We start from the raw sequence: 20,988 nt of genomic DNA on the forward strand, positions 1-20,988 counted from the left end.
GTGCTTAAATAAGATTCAAAATAAGTGCAAATTGCTCAGATATGATGAGCTTGATGAGTGTGTTCACATCTGCATGAATCCAGTGCAAACGTAATGCTTTGTGAAATTCGTTGAGAAAAAAACCCATAACATTTCTGTCCTGGTTTTATTGAGCTGTAGATTTTTTTTACCATCTCAAATTATCCGTGGCAGCTGCTGGAACATTTTATTGTCCCTAATTTCATAACTTGCTGTACTTTTTCCCACCATATTCCAAAAACGATTATCCTCGCGGACAACGCCATATAGCTGCAGGAGGTCCAGGCCCCGATCAGTTATATTGCAGCAGCATGATAAATTCTCTCCCCCTGCAACCAAACAGCAAAAAATTGAATTCCTGTATGGAGCCTTATTATCAACTTGAAGATAAAACACTTTGAGTCCCAGCAGGAGATTAAATTTTAGCGAGGCAGAGAACAAATGCGTGTAATACTGGTCTGGAGCGATGCCATCTGCAATCCTCTGCCCCGTAACCTCCAGCAACACCATCAGCAAGATTGTCCAGGAGAGGAACTGGAGTGAAACTTTGGTGCAAAGACTCCCGTTTATCAGCTTATGGTTCAACCAGATGTAAAATGTTCTTAAAATGTGTGTTGCCTTAGATCAATTCTTGTTCAAAGCACATTTTACAAAGTAAAAATCTGTAATTTTATGTGTTTTACAGTAAACCTACAATTTGACCCTCTTATAAAATATATATCTTGAGGGATCATTAACTTTGATGAGAAGCAGTTTTAGTATCAAAGTCCTTGGGGGAAAAACACAACTTAGATAGAAAAATCAAATAATAAGAAGGGTTAAACAGACGAGACTTATTTAAAAGTGTCAGTTAATTAAAAAAATTTTTCAAAAAGCTTAAATTTGTTCAAGAAAGACAGAAAAAATGCTAAATGAGAGCAGCTAGAAGGGATCTAATTTCTGTGGTAGAAATCTGAAGAGACAAACCGACTGGACTGTTAATTAAAAGTTTGTAGACAAAATGAGGAAGAACAGGTCGTCCTTACTGAGCTTTCTCCCTTATTACATACAATTAAAATCATCCCTGTCAAATCGACTGCCATCTAACAGACTGACAATTTATCCTCACTGTTACTGAGAAAAATTCAGATTTTTACAAGGAGAAAGCACCGCACCAAAAGAAGTTATCACAAAAGGTCACGTCACCAGTTTGGCAGTGTTTGGGATATATAAACAAACAAAATCAATAATTATTGATATTGACTAATATGAAACACTTATATCATGATACGTCTTCAGCCATATCATCCAGCCCTAGCTGGTTTGTTTGCCTATCGACCCTTTGCAGGTGACGTCACGCTGTTCAGAACTCGGCTCGCGCCGCCATGATGGACGTCAAAACAACCAATGCGCTCCTGTGACGCCTGTCAAGCACAGATACCTGGTAGCCTAATATCGCTTCTATTTAGTTGATTTCACTTTAGAAATGGTCAGAGGGTGCCGTGTGGTCGGCTGCACCAACAGATAAGGATAGAAATCAAACTTGTATTCTTGTTTTCCTTTTAATACGCGGCGATAGCAGCCGTTAATCATAACGACTGGCAGCCCTCGGTGTAATAACAAATTTGCAGTGAACACTTTTACAAGGTAAGAAGATTAATGTTCATACAGTTTATAAGCAAGTATAATTAGAAAGACATCAAGTATTGCATTATGGAGAAGAACCATTTATTTTACTAGGCTTTCAACTCCAGCGGGATCTAGTTTTAAATTGTATGTTTTTGTTTTTAAACTGGAAGAGTTTTTTTTTTGTTTTGTTTTTTTTAGTTCTTTTTTTAATTATTTTTTTATTGTTGTGTTGTGTTTAACTGTACAGCACTTTGTATCAGCTGTGGTTGTTTTAAAGTGCTTTATAAATAAAGCTGGATTGGATTGGATTGGATAACCATTAGTAACCATGGAGACAATGCCGCAATGTCATGTAAAATAGCATGTATAAAAAAATACTTTTTAGCATCTTGGTTTTTTTCCATGTTTTTAAGGCTGCTTCGACGTAAGGGGAAACGCCGTTTATGACAGTGATATAAATCGTGTGGTGTGAATTCACACCACACAATTTGATGGTGTGATAGGCAAAATTGGTATCAGAAGGGGAGAGGTTTGGGTCGGTTTCTAAGCTAGCCATTTCAAACTTTTACGTTTGAAATGGTTTGGGTCGGTTTCTAAGCTAGCCATTTCAAACTTTTACGTTTGAAATGGTTGGGGTCAGTTTCTAAGCTAGCTATTTCAAACTTTTACGTTCACAGATAAATTAGCTCAACTTGAACAAGTAGAAACCATGAATGGCAAAAACAACTTGGGAAAACAACTTCAGCTGCTCTGTTCAATACTCCCGTCCCTCATTTCAGACGTCCATCATGGCGCCTAGAATAATTAAGTGACGTAGTTGCAAAGGGACAATAGCTTGGCTCGGTGCTTTCCAGGAACATCCAACTGCTAACTTATCAGAAGCATAACTCTCTGAAAGGAACTATGTGTTCCTTCTGGCGTCATCTGTAATAAGATCTAAAGAGTTGTTTAGAGAGATGTCTGGGTTCCTCTCCTGGAATTGTTTGGACAGGGAATCCCAGATCAATCACCTGAAGAAAGAATATACGTTGGAACCACAAAGGAAACCATATTCAAACACAAAATCTGTGACTCACTTTTAACAATTTTATAAACGTCCGTTTTCTTCTTCTGGATAGATCCAGCAGATAACCTGCGTTTTTCTAGGAGACTCATACTCACCCTGTCGTTCTGACAGAAAATCTATCATTTAAAGGAGAATTTGGCCGGCATGCTATGACAGCACATTTCCTCTTTTTCTTAGAGGTTTCCTGAGCTGAGACAGGATTTTAACCCTATATCCTACCCAATTATTGCTTCCTGCGAAGGCTCACATGTTAGGCCATAAGTTCTGCTTCGGTTCTCGTCACCATTAGTTTTTGAAAATCCCAAGTATTCCTCTGTGAATCAAAGAAATCCGCGGATTTTACTTCAGCCTCCAGGCGAGCTGAGCTGGGATTGTTGGAGAGGCGGAGGAAGGCGGAGAGCATCAAATTATGTGCAGAGAAGTTTTTTTAAGGAGCACTTATCTTTTAATGTTTCCTGAGGGAGGACGGCTGCAGATGAATTCAGCTGATGCCGCGGCGGCTGCCGTTGTGGTTCAGCAGAGGTCTGGAAGCCGTGCACACAAACACGAGGGCACAGACTGTGATTCATGCACACCCTCAGTCAGTCACAACATCCCATTTTTCTTCTGCACAGCCATTTCTTATAAGAGTCTCAGTGCTGTTGGGGCTTCTGGTCTCTGTGGAGCAGACTGATCTACAAACCGCTCCTTATCTTAACAAGAGTTTCCATGCAAGCCATTTTCCAAGTCTCCAAACAGCTCCTGTTAATGGATGTGTGTTGCTCCTGATAAATCCAAAAATAGGCTTGCGGTGCTTGAAATCCTTGAAAATGCTTGAACTTCATTAAGGTGTTTAGAGCTGAAATGATTAATCGTATTGAATTGACTATTGGAATAATTGTCAACAAATTCAGTAATCGATTAATCGCTAACTTTACTCTAGAAAAGACAATTTGGTAAAAAATAAAACAAATTCAAAGCAGTAATTAAGCCAAACTGTACAAACTATATACATTGAAGATAAAAAAGAAATAGCTTTGTCTATAAATATGTTTTAGCCAAAGTTCCACAAGAAGTAAACTTTTAGCTTCACCCTGTTCAAATTCGCGGAAGGAAGAAAGTTGGACTAACTTTGTCTGGCTAATTGTTCTTTGCTGCTCACTTAACCGTGACGATATTTTCAACATTAATGCACATGCTGTCGTACCAAATTTCAAGGACATTATTGCAGTGACAGGGTCCTTTCCGGCAGAATAAAATGCATAATCTGGGTCAAAGGTTTTACATATAATGTGCTAATTTCAACTCTGAGCCCAAATTCACTTCCAACAAGCCACCATCATGTTGTCAGGGTCTCTTTGCATCAAGCTGCAGCTCATTAAGCATCGTTTTTAGCATCTTTATTTTTAAAAAGTTCCTTTAAAGCAAACAAAGATGCTTCTGTCCCCCCAAACAGATTATCTGCATCTAAATATTAACAAGTGAAGTAGATGAAGAGAACATTTCTGAAACAATTATTAACATTTAGGTTAGGATTTAGGTTAATCCACCACTACTGGTAGGCAAGGCAAGTTGGTAAATTCAAAGTGCTTAACTGGAAACAGAATTACATTAAAGACTGAAAACAAATTAAAACTACGGAGGTAAAATTCAAGCATTACAAAAAAAGAAAGAAATAAAATCAAGCATGTTAGAAATCTATGTTTCACATAAGTAATTGACCAAAACTGATGTTCTCTTACATATATTGACACTGCAGATGCAATCGCTATAATAACTCCTACAACGAGGTTTACGGTTTCCCTATCAAACATGCACAAACTGAAGGTTTGAAAAAAAGAAATGAAATAACTTACAACAGTTCAGACAGCTGATGAAACAGTCTGCTGGATCTTTATCTTTGCAAACCAATTAGCAAAATGGGCTCATTATACAAGTGTTGAGGAATATGCATAAAAGGAATCACGACAAGCGTTGTGCTATGGAAAATCTGCTGTGCAAGTTAGAGTTGCCAATTAACCTACTATCCCGCCCACACTGCAACACGTCTGATGAGTAATGCAGCTTCAAGTATGAAACCCTCCAGGTTTGCTTCGACATCGCATCCTGTACGTCGTTTGATCCCCAGCTAAGACCAGATGGTTGAGGATTTCTTTACACGTCAAAGCGATTCGTGTCGTGACGAAGAAGCCCTGCAGAATGCAGATAGGCAGCACTCATATCAATGTTATGGAGTTAGCAGGAGTGGCTCAGTGAAGATGTTGCTTTATCTCATGCCGCACCATGCAGATGCTCTGTCTGCGCCGATGAAGATTCACTCAGCTCTGACAGACATCCAGCTGTCTGTCCATTCATCCTTCCAGCAATCCCAGCAATGTTTGTCCGTCCATCCATCATCCACTCATCCAACCATTCATCATTCCATCATCCCATCAATGTTTGTCCATCCAACCATCCATCCATCCATCTATCCATCCATCCATCAATCCCAACAATGTTTGTCCGTCCATCCATCCATCTATCCATCCATCAGTCAATCGTTGTCCATGCATCATTGTCCATTCATTCATTCATTCATTCATTCATTCATTCATTCATTCATTCATTCATTCATTCATTCATTCATTCATCAATCAATCGTTGTCCATCCATCATTGTCTATCCATCCATCGTCTGCCCATCCATCCATTCATTCATTCATCCATCCATCCATCCATCCATCCATCCATCCATCCGTCCATCTGTCCATCCATCCATCGTTGTCTGTCCATCCATCCATCCGTTCATTCATCCATCCATCCATCCATCCATCCATCCATCCATCCATCCATCCATCCATCCATCCATCGTTGGCTGTCCATTCATTCATTCATTCATTCATTCATTCATTCATTCATTCATTCATTCATTCATTCATTCATCAATCAATCGTTGTCCATCCATCATTGTCTATCCATCCATCGTCTGCCCAACCATCCATTCATTCATCCATCCATCCATCCATCCATCCATCCATCCATCCATCCATCCATCCATCCATCCATCCATCCATCTGTCCATCCATCCATCGTTGTCTGTCCATCCATCCATCCATTCATTCATTCATTCATTCATCCATCCATCCATCCATCCATCCATCCATCGTTGGCTGTCCATTCATTCATTCATTCATTCATTCATTCATTCATTCATTCATTCATTCATTCATTCATCAATCAATCGTTGTCCATCCATCATTGTCTATCCATCCATCGTCTGCCCAACCATCCATTCATTCATCCATCCATCCATCCATCCATCCATCCATCCATCCATCCATCCATCCATCCATCCATCCATCCATCCATCCATCTGTCCATCCATCCATCGTTGTCTGTCCATCCATCCATCCATTCATTCATTCATTCATTCATCCATCCATCCATCCATCCATCCATCCATCCATCCATCCATCCATCCATCCATCCATCCATCCATCGTTGGCTGTCCATTCATTCATTCATTCATTCATTCATTCATTCATCAATCAATCGTTGTCCATCCATCATTGTCCATCCATCCATCGTCTGCCCATCCATCCATTCATTCATTCATCCATCCATCCATCCATCCATCGTTGGCTGTCTATTCATTCATTCATTCATTCATTCATTCATTCATCTGTCCATCCATCCATCGTTGGCTGTCCATCCATTCATTCATCCATTCATTCATTCATTCATTCATTCATTCATTCATCCAACCAAGGTTTAAAAATAATAATAATAATAATAATAATAAAAAATTGCTATTATTGCAAACCAAAGACTTTTTTAAAGGTAAAACAGATTTTGGAAACATTTTCAAAAATGAAACCTTGGTTTTGTGTGAGGGAAGGACATGTAACTTAGAAGTCCCACAGGCAGCAAACAGATCATCTTGTCCTGCTCTTTTTGCTTTTTTTTGTTTCCTTCAGATTAACACTGGCAGATGAACATTTTGTGAAAATTTTATACAAAATGTTAATATTTAAAACCTTGGGAATAGCATCAGGTTTTATTTCCATCGCATCACTGTCTCTGCATTAAAATACTGTTTCACTTTATTTGGAATATCCTCTTTAAATTCTAAATATTTGAAGCGTTGCTGTTTAATTAGCTCACAGATGTTTACAGTAAGTTAAAACCAATCCCAGAACAAAATAAAAAAGATAAAATGCTGAATCTGCACTTCTTAAATGACGCAGCTCAGATACAAAACAGCACAGGATCTGGTCTCACATTGCAACATAAGCATTACATTGATGGCTGCAGACCCTTTACAAACACGCCATGCTGCCCCTAGAGCTCATTTGCATAAAAATAGTTTGTAGTATAAGCTTTTCTGCTGCTGCAATGCAGAGTTTTCCATTTTATGAATCCCCAGCATCCAATTTCGTGTTTCCTTTCCGAAATAAATTACATTTGCAGAGGTGCTTGGGTGATGTGTGCCTGTATTTTCATATGAATAAGGAAAAAGAAAACAGTTTTCTTTTTCCCACTGAACCTTGTTGGCCTGCTGTCCTCCACTAAGAGAAATTTATGTCAACTATGTTAGCAGCATTTACTTCCTGGAGCTTGTGAATTAGCAGATATTTTATCGTTCATAACTCCTGGTGGGTTCATTGGTATGGATGCTGCAGCACACAGCGTTCCCTCCACATCTGCATATTTCTGGCTCCATGGTTCTTGGATTGTTGTGCGTCTCTGCAGTGAAAGCGAGCGTTTCGTCGTGTCTCCCGGCTTCTCCGCTCCTCCGTCAGTCACGCCTGGCAGCTTAAGGATGAAGTGATTTAAGATAACCACAGAAACGCAGCTTGTTGTTGTTTTGATCATATCATTTAGCTGATGTCTGTCTCCCACGCAGACGCCCACGCTGCTGATCAGTGTGATTATTCTCAATAAGAAGGGGGATTTTATTTCTGCTTCCAGGGGCAGTGACATATTGGTGAATGGGTGGATTACTGAACATTCTCGTATCTGCAGATGCTGATGAGCACAATGGGCTTGTTATTGACTGCCAGAAGAAGAAATCAGGGTGATTTAGCAGCGTGTTTGACTTAAGGATGCAGAGCCGAACAGTTCTTTTTGTTACTCTGAGTCTGAAAGACAAAGTGCTGAGCCACTCAGTTTAGTAGCTGTCAGACAGGCAGACTGTTATCTGGCCAGTGGTGTCAGCTCTCCTGAGGAAAAGACTGTCAGGGAGGAGGAGAAGGTCAGGGCTGAAGTATTGAGGTTTCACAACCGAGCGAGTGCCTCGAAGCAGCAGCAAACACTGAACAATGTTTTTAAATCTGAGTGTGTGTAAGAGAGCAGAATCATCTGAAACAACAGACAGAGGGCTTTGGAGGTGAAAAGGCTTTTTATTTTCACTTCAGAGGACGTTCCCACTTTTTGGTTTCTACATTGTAAGAACTGTGGTACGGTAAATAATCAATGCCTTCAAATAAGCAGAAAAGTGCCCTGTGGTCACTGGAAGAGCTGCAGAGATCTACAGCTCAGATGACAGCATTGGTAACAGGGTTTCCCCCAGAAAACTAGCTAAACTCATTGATTGAGGCGCTACAGCACAGTCTACCACAATATTCTTATGTTAAAAAGTGTTAAATGATGACTGGAAATGTTAAAGTACAACTAAATATTATTTAGTAAGGGTACATTTACACCAGCCCTGCTTAGTTCACTCTAGTTAGATTGTGGAGAAAGTTCGGTTCGTTTGTAAAGATGTGAAACAAACTCCAAAAAAGCAAACTCTGGTCCGCCTACAAACCTCGGTCTCTGTTCAGTTGAAGGAAACTCAAATGCATAATTTGAACGCCAAGAAGATAAGAAACCACTCCAAAAGCGGGAAAAGGACTACACTGCAAGGCATTCTGGGTAAATACAACCAAAACAAACGCGTGAGTCTGTCGCTAGCGGGATAGACTCACACAATAGAAATGGCTCATGGTCTTCAGCCAAAGACAAAGGAGAAATCCTACAACTGCTAAAATTTTATGCTACTCCAGTTTTGTTTAAATTTTGTGAAGAAGGAAGCTACGCTCAGTGTCTTCTGAGGTTTTTGTGTCGTTTACTTCTGTAGTTCTTGGTATAGCACCACCACAGGCGAGGAGGGGAACAGGTTTCTCAAAGAGCCCGGAAAACGAAATTGTCTAATGTTTTTGATCTTTTGTGACATTTGGATTTATTCAATGAAGTTGTTAGCATGTGGACTGATAGAGAGAGGCAGTACAGAGTCCTGGTGATTAAAAAGACCCCGGAGTTTGTTTTTGTTCGTGTACAGACCATAATATGTCGCCATTATGCTTTCAGCTTTACCAGAGATACTCTTTAAAGGGGGATCATTATGTAAAACCATCTTTTTTTGAGCTTTATACCATGTTGTAATGTTATTCCCTCATCAAACACAGACCTGGAGAGTTGCTTTGATTCTTTCATGCTTTTTTGAGAAATCCTTTAATCTCCCTTTCAGTCATGCAGGGATGCTTTAGCGCCTGCTAAACTTAACAGATTTTTAAAACTATGTATCGTTCTTTTCTTTCATTTGAATCTTATGAGACCTGCAGTGTTTTATAATAATGTGGTTTAATTGGCTTTTTGTCTATTATCCCAGTAAGGAGGAGACTTGAACCCTCGCAGGTCAAACTGGATTTAAATTTGTCCAGATTAGTTAAACGCACTTGGATGTTTTCTGCTTGAAGAAATCTTATTGGCCCCAGTGAGAAAACAGCCATTTCTGGGTCTCATTATTGTTTACCATGATGAGCTCTGAGCCGATAAATAGGCCGACCAACGTTCATACGGAGAAGCTCAGAAATCTGTGTTTGTGGGGCTTACAGGTTCCCAAATGCATGACTTCATGTTCTCTGCTGGTTGCTGGGTGATGGATGACGCTCATCAGTATTCAGGGTTTCCCAATCTGTCATGGACTCTGTGGACACTTTGTTATTCAGTGAGAAAATGTGGGAAAAGCTCATGAATAAGGCCAGATCTTCCTCCTTATCTGTAAGGGGTAGCCTGCTTTTCAGGTTGAATTAAATGGACTTGGCTTCTTCTCTCCAAATATTGTTTCAAATCTTCTTCTGGACTCCTTAATGCAGTCGAACTTACCATTTGTCACCTCAGCAAAATGATAAACTTGACACTGTGCCAGCCGACGAAATGTCAAGAGGCTGAGTGATGGATGTCCAGGCGGAAATTTGAATGTACAGAAAAAATATTCCCCATCAATCAAATGTCACTGCAACTTTATTTGGCTGCTGAATAACTTCTTGTTTTACTGGGAGAATTTTTTTTATTTTCTGTAAGAAAAATAATATTTTTTCAGTCATTTTTCAAAACTGAGAAAAAATTTTTTGTTATCTTACTAAAAAGTAAAAAAAGACCTGCAAAGGTTCACACAAACCATTTACATTTTAATGTAACTTAAACGTCCCAAATCAAGTAGTATTTACTCTCTTCCATTTTTCCAATTTGTCAGATCATCTAAAAGTTTTGTTATTACATAAGCATAACTTGAGTTTATAAATGATGAGTTGACTTATCAATGGCAACAAATCGTGTTGTGTAACTATGTTTTTAGCTGGGGATGCAGGTTGTAAATGCCACGGAGGACGCATTATTCTCCTCAACATCACATGAACAGCTCAAAGAACCTGTTTTTGTTTGAGTCGCAAGGCTTAATATTCAGGGACGCTCTTGATTCAGCATCGCCAGGGTCGGTGTTGAGGTTGGTTGGCTGCAGAGGCCAGCAGGTATTCAACATTTACCTCCATTTTCCTCTGAGCTGTCTGTGTTTGTGCTCCACTGGTCACACCGTCAGGGCCATCAGCTCCTAAATGTCAAAAGAAAAAAACATCTCTGTGCTTTTTAACCCCACTGCCCCCTCTCTCTCTCTCTCTCTCTCTCTCTCTCTCTCTCTCTCTCTCTCTCTCTCTCTCTCTCTCTCTCTCTCTCTCTCTCTCTCTCTCTCTCTCTCTCTCTCTCTCTCTCTCTTTCTCTCTCTCTCTCTGAGTTTCCTCGTCAAGGCTTACCACATGTTATCTCCTCAGGGATTACAGCTCTCCTGGTTGGAGAGCCAACCTCTTATTTTTCCTCTTTAGGTCACTGTAATTCACCTGCTTTTCACAATAAAACCTCCCCACCGCCTGCTTTAACAAGTATCTGTCAGGTCAATAGCTCCAGGGATAGAAACTATAAAAAGGACCATCAGAGGACCACATAGTTGAGTGTGAAACAAGAGAAAATAATCTTCTACCTAGTATTTTAACAGTTTATTGTCAGTTTAACCATAAGAAAATATGTGGTTACACATTCTGGAAACTGGAGACTTTAGATTTAACCATTTTGTAGGAATCTCTGCGTCCTGCAAATATTTTCCTTCACCCATTGGCTGCTGCAGGAACTTTTTTTCCTCTGTGTCTGAGCCAAATGACAGAGAACACTTCTCTTTAGCTCTATCAACATTTGTACATGTGGCACCAGTTTGGAGTGATGTTTTATGGTAAAATGAAACGTTTCCAAATGGACTTAGAAAGTTTGAGTGTGGTGACAACATTTTTGACAGATGCATTACTATGGAGCAGTTAAACCCACATACACTGCAAAAACACAAAATCTTACTGAGTATTTTTTGATCTGGTTTCCACTGTAACTTGAAATAAGACTAAACTAACTTACAGATTTAAGAGTTTGTTTAAAGTGAATCTTTCCTTAATATTGGTGAAGTACTGGCATATTATTTCAGATAGATTTTGTGTTTTTGCAGGTTAGATTAAAAGGTGAGGCTTGCATCTGCTTTAACTTACCGCAACAAAGTTTTCCACAACTTAGCAGAACCTCCTAATGAAAAGTACTCAGATGTATTCAGCTGCCTGAATTGTAAGGTTTTTTTATAACACTTGCCTAAGAAGCGATCATTCCCAGCTGAGGAGGAAAACATGTGTGTTTAAAGGCAGAAGGATCTTAATCTGGATTTTCCAACCCAAACAGAGGAATTGCTGTATGATCTAACAGCAATTCCTGTGTTGCTGGTCACAAACACTGATTTCAAGCATCTACAGTTAATTCAGGACAATGTTGCCCATATTTTTCCAGTCTGTACATTTTGACTGGTGATCTAATTAAAAAAATCTAACCATATTAAAGTGTCATAAAATGCTGGAAAACTATGGAGTTTTGACTGGAAATGTTGTTGAAATTCTGCTGTGTTTTACAACATAAACTCTTAACCTTAAGTAAATTGTGCTGCTTTGATATCATGTTAATTTTGGCCCTTTCAAATGTGAGTGTGCATATTTGATGCTTTGAGGCTTAAGGAAATCTGGAAACAACTTCTGGCTGTTATAAAGTCTTAAAACAGTTTCTTAAGCTGGTGTGATATTATGCTTTAGTTTTCCAAATTGTCAGGCGGCAGGGATTATCAAAAAGATGTATTAGTGCTTGTAAGTGCCTTGATGTTGACAGAGTTATCAAACCCTGAAGCTTCGTTGTCAGAGTTGTGAGCCCAAATCGCTCTGCAGGGTGAATCATGGTAATTAGCTGTTGTATCAGCAGTGGGAGGCATTGTTCTTTTGAATGTAGCTTAAGGTTAGCAGCAAGAGAGCAAAAACAAATATTCATGGTGCTGAAGGTCGCCTTTCACACACTCTATCTTTGATCCAATCCAACATGAAAACAGACAAAGTATGATCCAACAGAACAGATCTTTTCTGCTGACAAAATCTAGAAAAATGTTTAAACAACTCAGTGAAACATGTTCTGTGGCAGCAAGTGAAACAAGATGGCGAAAATAAGTTTGGCAATTTTTTAATTTTTTAAATGTACAGCATCTAATTTTAATTTCAAACTGTTATAATTTACATCAGTGCCATTCATCAGTGCCATATTTTTAAATCTAGCCTTTATTTTTATTGTTTTTTTTATCATTTAATGATACGTTTTCTCCACTAATATTTCTCCTTTGAAATTGAATTCATTATCAAAACAAATACAAGAGTAAAGGAATAACATACTTGTATTTTAAGTTTTATATTTAGAAAGATTTAATAAGTAAATGTTTATTACATTTTACTGATTAAATTAACCTTTATTACATTTGTTAGCAAAGTGATTTTTGTATTTATCCATTTCTGTATTTCAACATTTACTTCCAACTTTGGCAGTCCTGGTTTTCCATACATTCCTTTATGTTTTTATAACTGGACTCTCCTGAAAATACTCTCTCCTTTCCCCCTTTATGGTCCCTTATTTTCAGGGAGTAAAGCTTGAGAAACAGACTAAACCTAAACCAATTTGAATAAAACTATTTTCATTTAAAAAGCTGATGGTTTGGAGATAAACGTGTCTGACTTCTCAGCACCAGTGAGCTCCCATCATGCTGCGTTTAACAACTTAACTGTCTTTCTCCTCGGCTGGGAAAAAGACCATAATCCATCTCCAGCTGCGTCACATTTTGCGACGTCTTCACTTTCATGACTTTGAACAATGGGACTGTTTATATTCCTGCTAAGAGAAACAACAGGGATTGTTTTCACTTAGCTGGTATTAACCAAAACTCAGTTTCTGGGTTGTTTAAAAGGGCTTCTGGAAGCTGAAAATGTGATTGATTTCTGACTTTGATGGAAATGTTGATACATTTGAACTCACCTTTGGGGGTAGGGAGAGAGGGTTTTGCTATTCAGGGGAAGCTCTGGGGAAGTTCAGGCATTTGATAAGGATGCCTGTCTTAGACATTTCCCATTAAGAGGAAGCCTGAGGAGGCTGACCCAGGAGTGTTAGAGAGATTTTAACTCACGGCTGGCTTCAGTATGTCAAACAGGGGCACCGATTTCCTTGATTTTTGGTGGTTGACGGCCAGCTGATCTTATCCAACTCTGGAAAAGTCTGAAAATCAGCCACTTTCCCCCGATTTTTTGCCACCAAATCACATCTGCACATGCAGTTCACAATAGTCGCCTCGTTGTTGCTGACTCAGCAAGTTTGTTGCTGTTTTTAGCTACTTTTTTCATTCAAAAATGCATCTAGTGACTTTTTTCTGTGCTATTGGGGACTTTGGCAACAACACCTGACCGTGTTAATTATGCACTAGATTGGTATCGACCGAAATCAGAATCGGCAGGTCAGGGATTTTAAAAATTGGCCGGAAAAATGCAATCGAAGCCCCCAAGAACACCAAAGAGTCCCTCCTTATCAGATTTTTAGATGGAGGTGGAGCTGTTAAAGGTTTGAGTGGCAGGGATGAATATTACAGTGCTGATCCAACCTGTGCAGTGATGTTAGATTTAGGGATGCTAACTGTTAAATGACTTAAGATGAACTATGAATCAATGATTTATTATATTGAAATTAGTCCCAATCTGGCCAGGATTACAGTGAAATGGGATGCAAACAATTAATTGACGATTAATGTTTTATTAGATTAAAATTAGGTCAGTTCAGTTAACTAATAACATTGGCTTAGACCTTATTGCAGTGTTGTAGTCTGGCCTCCATCCAGCAGAAGGCGACACTGGTTATCTTTAGGCAGATCCAGTTAATACAGAAATAATAATGACGGGGCAATAACAGAACAGGAAAGAGAAACGGTCCAAACAAAGTCCGGTGTGGGATGCGGAATGTACTTTATGCGGCTCTGTTTTGAAATATAAACACTCAGTTAACACTTTAAGTTTCTTCTTGAAGCTCATTTGACTAAGCTCAGATTTTTAAGAAAATCTCCACTTATCAATTAATCACTACTCGATTTATATGATCAATCAACTTTAGATTAACTCATTCGTCGCTAACTTTAATCCGTTGTGGCAACGTTGGTTTATGTTTAAACCTGAATTAACGCAGGCAGCTCTGTTGTTTCCTCCAGGAAAGAACTTGTATTGACAATTGAAGAACAAATTTCTTAAAAACTTTTTAGTTAGATGGTATTTTGAAGTGTTGATGTCTGGAAAAAGGTTTTTCATGATTTCTACTCTTCAGTTTCAACCAGTTTGAATATTCCTCTGCAAAACTCCTTGTTTAATGAACAAAGGAACTGTCTTTTGACATCACCTGTATGGAATCCGCGAAAGCTTTAAACAAGCTCTTTGTATAAGGATTACATCAGAAACACCTGCAGTTATTTTCGTAACAGCCTCTGCTTCATCCTTCTTGTTTTGCAGAGGTGTGTGACAGCGCGCTGGTTTCCAATCTGCCGCCGTCATCCTTCAGGAGCTCCTCCCAGCTGTCCAGCAGCCATGCACCGGGTTTCGCCAAGCTCAACCGGAGAGACGGTGAGCACCAGCAGTCGCTTGATGATGCATGTCTGCCTGTGTTTGTCCGGTGTGTGTTTCTAAGTGGGCTGAAAGCTGAAAGCACTGTAATTGCTTTGAGTACTAGAGCCTGACGCATAGTTGTGTTTCTGAGAGGAAATGTGTGGAAGTGGAGAACAAGTTTAATAGAGGCAACGCTGTGGAGGTATTAGAACCGATCTGTCTGTCTCCTACTGAAATTCTGCTCTTTCTAAATGGAAACCTTTCATAAAGTTTGGGTTTGTGGTTGGACCAAAATGCAGACTGGAGTTGTTAGTGAACATCATGAAAACTCACATAAAAATCCCAGCAGAGATCAGTAGCAGGTCGTAATGGCCAGTGGAGAACTTTATGAAAACCAATTTCTCCACAACATCGCATAAATATTAGTATTGTGCACAAGGGATTTGTTTCAGAAAAGCTTTTACTAAGCCTATCGCAGCAAGCAATGAATCAGTTAATTGCGTGATAAATTAAAACGTGCTTAATCATTTGTACTTCCATAATTGTTTTTTTGAGTCTCTTTCTACCAAACACTGTGTAACAAAATGTTCAGTTTGGTGCTTTGGTCTCAACTAAACCCTTTTTTGAAGGACAAGTTTGTTTACAGAGACTTCATAATTCATTTATTTTGTTGTTTTGTTCATTTATTGTGGATATGTAATGAATATTACAATGTTAAATATTAATTAATATTTAAAGTTTTTGATCTTTTAGAAGTGCATTATTAAATCTATTATACTTGAAAATGGCCTCAAAGAGTTAGGGTTAATTGGGAATAATGCCAAAGAAAGCATGTGGATATATTGGCACATTATTTGTCGCAGACTAGTACACAGGACCCTAACTTTTGGTTTTAATAAATAATCTTTTTTAGTGATATTATACAGAGCTTTCATGTGGATGAAAACCCAAAACACATAAAAATGTATTAGTTTCTCAGATATGTGTGAAAGAGCACGTTGGTGCAAATGAAGAAATAATTAACAGTTGGGATGGTGAGGTGAAAAAATAAACAAACAAGAGAATAAAAGGGGAACAAAATAAATCTAACAAAATAAATCGTTAAATATGTCAAGATATAAAACAACAAAGAAATGATCAAAAGATAAAAATAACACCAAAGGATCATAAGAAAACCTCTCCAATTAATCATAATCAAGGAGATTCTTCTTGAGTTTATAAAAGTTGAGTTTTAAAATAACATGAAAGAAAACCCAACATCGTATTGCTGCTGTCTGTACTGAAGGCTTATATACGCAGGATAAATGTGGATAGCATTTGCCCGTCCAGCATGAAATCCCTGAATGCGGCCGAATGCGGCTTTGACAAAATAAAGATTGTTGTTTCACTGCTTCCTCCTGACATCAAAACCCAGAACCAGCTGGGAAGGAAAGACAGGTTTATCCTGGATCCGAACCATTCCCACCGCACAGAAACCTGGTGAACATGAAAAAGACTGACACCATTTCAAGCTTTTTTAAAAGTTTGGCCTCTAAGTGGCAGAAAGCATCAACCTGATATCTTTGAACCATTTAACTTTTTCATTTCACTGAGCATTAAATAACATTCAATTTCAGTTTAAATCTCCAATGTTTCTGTTAGCAGTAAATTAAATGAGGTCACAGCAGTCCTTCCTGTACTTTCTTAGCCTGAAAACCTCATTTTTATAGTTGCCCTTTCTTGACACTTGCTGCTTTAAAGCCTACTGCTATAATGAAGCTGACATTTTCTCATCTTTGATTAACCAAGACTGGTCAGAAATGTTCTACGTCTGAAAAGATTCATACATCTACTGACTGGGTCGCTAAAGTTCAAATCAAATCAATTCAGTTCAGCTTTAATTGACAGCAAATGTCATCTCAAGCACAATAGATGTACAATTACATTACAGTTTAGATTAGCGGTTCTCAACGTAAGCGGTAACGTTCAGAGAACGGCAGGGGGCGCTGGCGGAAATGAGTGAAACCACGATAGAGAGCGTAAAACGGAGCGATGAACCAAATGTGAATTATGGCTTAAAAACAGAGAATCCGATGCTGAACAGTGAAAAGCACATGATGTGAAACACATGGCGATTAGACAGCGCAGCAGGTGATGAGTGAAAATTATTCGTCTTATATTATTCGTCTTATAATGGATAAATGATAAAATAAATCTAGCAAAAGGAAAGAAACTAAAGTGGACATAGCAATAAACCAAGAGAGGATAAAACTAATCAAAGGAAACTAGATGGAAATGAATGAAGAACAAAATGCAACAATAAACTAAGAAACTAAAGTAAATACAGAGGAATAAACTGGTATGGCAAGACCTTTCGAGCAATAATTAATACAGAGGACTGTATGGCAAAAAAAGGCAGACACTATTTAAAGATAAAAGGTAAAATAATATTGTTGAAGTGCCATGGGTTTGTTGAGACCACATCTAGTACTGAGAATAAATATATCTTACAGATGATAGCATTAAATAACTTAACACTTATTTATGTTTTAAGTAGATTTGATATATTTATTTCTTCAATATTATTTTTCATGTCAGAGTTAATGTCATGAGGCTGATGACTCCATGACACTTTCAATTTGACTCATTAGGATTTGATTAAGAACCAGATTTGTTCTTTGTAATTTCTGTCCAGTAAAACTATTAATCTATAATCAATAGACAGGTCTATATAAAGATATAATCCATGTTTCTGTCTCATATTTCTATGGCATTAAAAGGATCTGGAACTTTAGTTTTTCCACTGAAAGCTCTGGTTTGCACAATAAATGCCATGTGGGTGAAGTTTTATGGATGAAACTCTGATGTCCCATTTTCCTGAAGGCAGCACAGAGCTGCACCACCAGAAACTGACAAACACTGAAGAGAAGAAGAGCCATGATTAATGTAGTTATAGTTCTATCCATGTTTTAATGTTGCAGAGCTCAGTCGTTTGCAAATAGTTCAGAGTTTAAACTGGCATGTTGAACATCTTTTATCTGGTCATTTTGTGGAATATTTAACAACTAGAAAATAATTTCTATTCCCATGGCTTTTTTGTTCTCTGGGAAATTATTGTTGATGATAAATACAGAAACAAGCATAAAAATCTAAACATCTACAATAGTGATAGTTATATTAATGATAAAATAATAGTCAGTGCAAAGTAGCCTGCAAATTCTTTATTGGGGGGCGGTGAGGGACCTGGATAAAGGCTAGGGGGGGCGCTGGCCCAAAAAAGGTTGAGAAACACTGGTTCCAATAAGATCTGATCGAAGGCCACGGATTGGATTGCTCTTTGCCAGCCACATGGAGCTGACATCATCAATGGCGTCTGTCTGTCTGTCTGTCCATCTGTATATATATGTCTATCTATAGATATGTATACTTATCTATCGTTACATTTTTAGATTACTTAAGGGTTTATTTTTACCCACTTAAGCTTTATTTCAATTACATTTTCTCAGTAATTTTACAGAAAATACAAAGTTCTTCAAAATTTTAAGAATTACAGCAAACAGCAGAATATAAAACAGTAATCTTTACAGGTTGTTCTTACCCAAATCAGGTGATACCTGGAAAACATGCGAATTGTACCTGAAACGTGTCTGTAAGCTGTAAAGTCCAACAGACGGAGGATCTCCAGGACGTCTAGCTGGATCTGAATCTGGCTCTTCTGATTTGAAGTCAGCAGATAAAGAAGTTACTGATGCAGGATCCCAGGGAGCAAACCCTGCTGTTTGTTGAGGAAGCTGATGAATAGATGGATTTCTCTCTTCTTATTTCCGTTTCTTCCTCCTGCTGCTGCTGCTGCTGTTTCTGTCAAAGCTCAGATTTCACCAGTTGTTCTCTGAGGAACGCCCTCTGAGTTCACTAAGGCTACAAACATTAGAAGAGTTTTGTTGTCAGTGTTAGTACGGGTGTTGAAATCCTTGAAAATGCTTAAGTTTCAATCAGGTGTCTTCAAGGTTTGGAAAGTGCTTGATTTCTACATAAAGTCCCTGAAAGTTCTTGATCTTCTAACAGTTTTGTAATAAAGTGCAAACTAACGCTTGAATAATGTTTTGTTCTTGGATCAATCACACAAGGCGTGTTTGTCAGACATTTCAAAACATATCATTTTGTTATATTTACGTTTATTCTGTCTCTTATATGTAGAATACAGTTATATTCCTGTTATTAGTAACAGTAATAAATGTTATCATATAATAGTGAATTAAAGCTGTTTTCTTAACTCATTTATATTGTCTTTAACTCCAAAGTGTGCACTGTAAAAAATAAAAAACGGCAACCACAGCTACTGGTATTTTACTGTAAATTAGATACATTTTTTTCTTTTTTTACAGTGTGGTGCTGGAAAAGTTTGAAAACTTACCTTGAAAATGCTTGAAAAGTGCTTGAATTTACTGTGAGAAAACAAACTCTGTTATGTAATCCACGCATGACACCTGAACATGATATCTCTAAACGACTTACCCTTTTAAACCAAACTGCTTTAGACCCGTAAAACATGATCGCACCGCTTTACCTCACCTCCTGTTTTTATTTTTTTATTTTTATCCCCATATCTCGCCTCTCCTTCTCCTTTTGTTGGGCCCAAAGTGTTCGTGTCAATCTTCTGCTCCTTCTACGCTAAGTTTCATTTTCTTTAGCAGGAACTAATTTAGCCGGCGCCGTCCTCTTGCCAAATGTTAATAGCACTCTTCATGTTTAAACATTTTCTTTCTTCTGTAGGCAAAGCTGACAGTTATCAGTGACTCTGCTACAATTATTCCGAAATGTGGCTTGAAAAGAATTGCTGCGCCAGAGTAATCTTTTTTTCCCTCAGAGATTTGAAGGCTGAATTAAAGTTTAATTGAAGCCTGTGTACTGGGGCTGTGGAAGAACAGCCGACGAATCGGGTGTTGACGTTCATATTCAGTTATCCTGTCTGACCTCCACGACGGCTCATTGTGCAGCATGATTAACATTTCATATCTGTAAGACATATCTGCATCTATTTCACATGTTTACAATAACAAGAAGCAGAATAAATAGTTTCGATTCATCTAATGTTTGCAGTTTGTCGTAGTTACTGGATTGACAGCTGTTTAATTCAAAATAAAAATAAATGCTGTTATTAATGTATACGAAATAAAACACCCTTATGAAATTAATTAAGAAATAAACCACAAAATAAATAAATAAATAAATAAATAAATAAATAAATAAATAAATAAATTGAAAAAATATTTAGTAAAATATTAATTTAGTTTTTTTTCATGGGGACTTTTTTTTGTTTGGTGGAGTAATTATGGATGGACGGACGGATGGATGGACGGATGGATGGATGGATGGATGGATGGATGGATGGATGGATGGATGGATGGATGGGCGGGCGGGCGGACGGATGGATGGATAGAGGTATCGATGGATATAATTATGGATGGATGGATGGATGGATGGATGGATGGATGGATGGATGGATGGATGGATGGATGGATGGATGGATGGGCGGGCGGGCGGACGGATGGATGGATAGAGGTATCGATGGATATAATTATGGATGGATGGATGGATGGATGGATGGATGGATGGATGGATGGATGGATGGATGGATGGATGGATGGATGGGCGGGCGGGCGGACGGATGGATGGATAGAGGTATCGATGGATATAATTATGGATGGATGGATGGATGGATGGATGGATGGATGGATGGATGGATGGATGGATGGATGGATGGATGGATGGATGGATGGATGGATGGATGGATGGATGGATGGATGGGCGGGCGGGCGGACGGATGGATGGATAGAGGTATCGATGGATATAATTATGGATGGATGGATGGATGGATGGATGGATGGATGGATGGATGGATGGATGGATGGATGGATGGATGGATGGATGGATGGATGGATGGACGGACGGACGGATGGATGGATGGATGGATGGATGGATGGATGGATGGGCGGGCGGGCGGACGGATGGATGGATAGAGGTATCGATGGATATAATTATGGATGGATGGATGGATGGATGGATGGATGGA

General features: G+C 38.6%; 1 protein-coding gene across 7 annotated transcripts in view; it reads left to right on the forward strand.

The window, feature by feature from the left end:
• Nucleotides 1–20,988, forward strand: part of LOC103479475 (contactin-associated protein-like 4) — a 154,810-nt gene that overhangs the window by 17,400 nt on the left and 116,422 nt on the right. For all 7 annotated transcript variants that reach the window (XR_014084282.1, XR_014084278.1, XR_014084280.1 and 4 more), the window contains one exon: nt 14,844–14,954. Coding sequence is in view for 1 of the 7 variants with exons in the window: in XM_081598347.1 (XP_081454473.1) it covers nt 14,844–14,954 (111 nt within the window). In the remaining 6 variants the exon portion in view is untranslated. The remainder of the gene's footprint in view (nt 1–14,843; nt 14,955–20,988) is intronic.

This window comes from Poecilia reticulata, chromosome 17 (assembly GCF_904066995.2).
Source record: "Poecilia reticulata chromosome 17, P_reticulata-male-v2, whole genome shotgun sequence".
Lineage (NCBI taxonomy): Eukaryota > Metazoa > Chordata > Actinopteri > Cyprinodontiformes > Poeciliidae > Poecilia > Poecilia reticulata.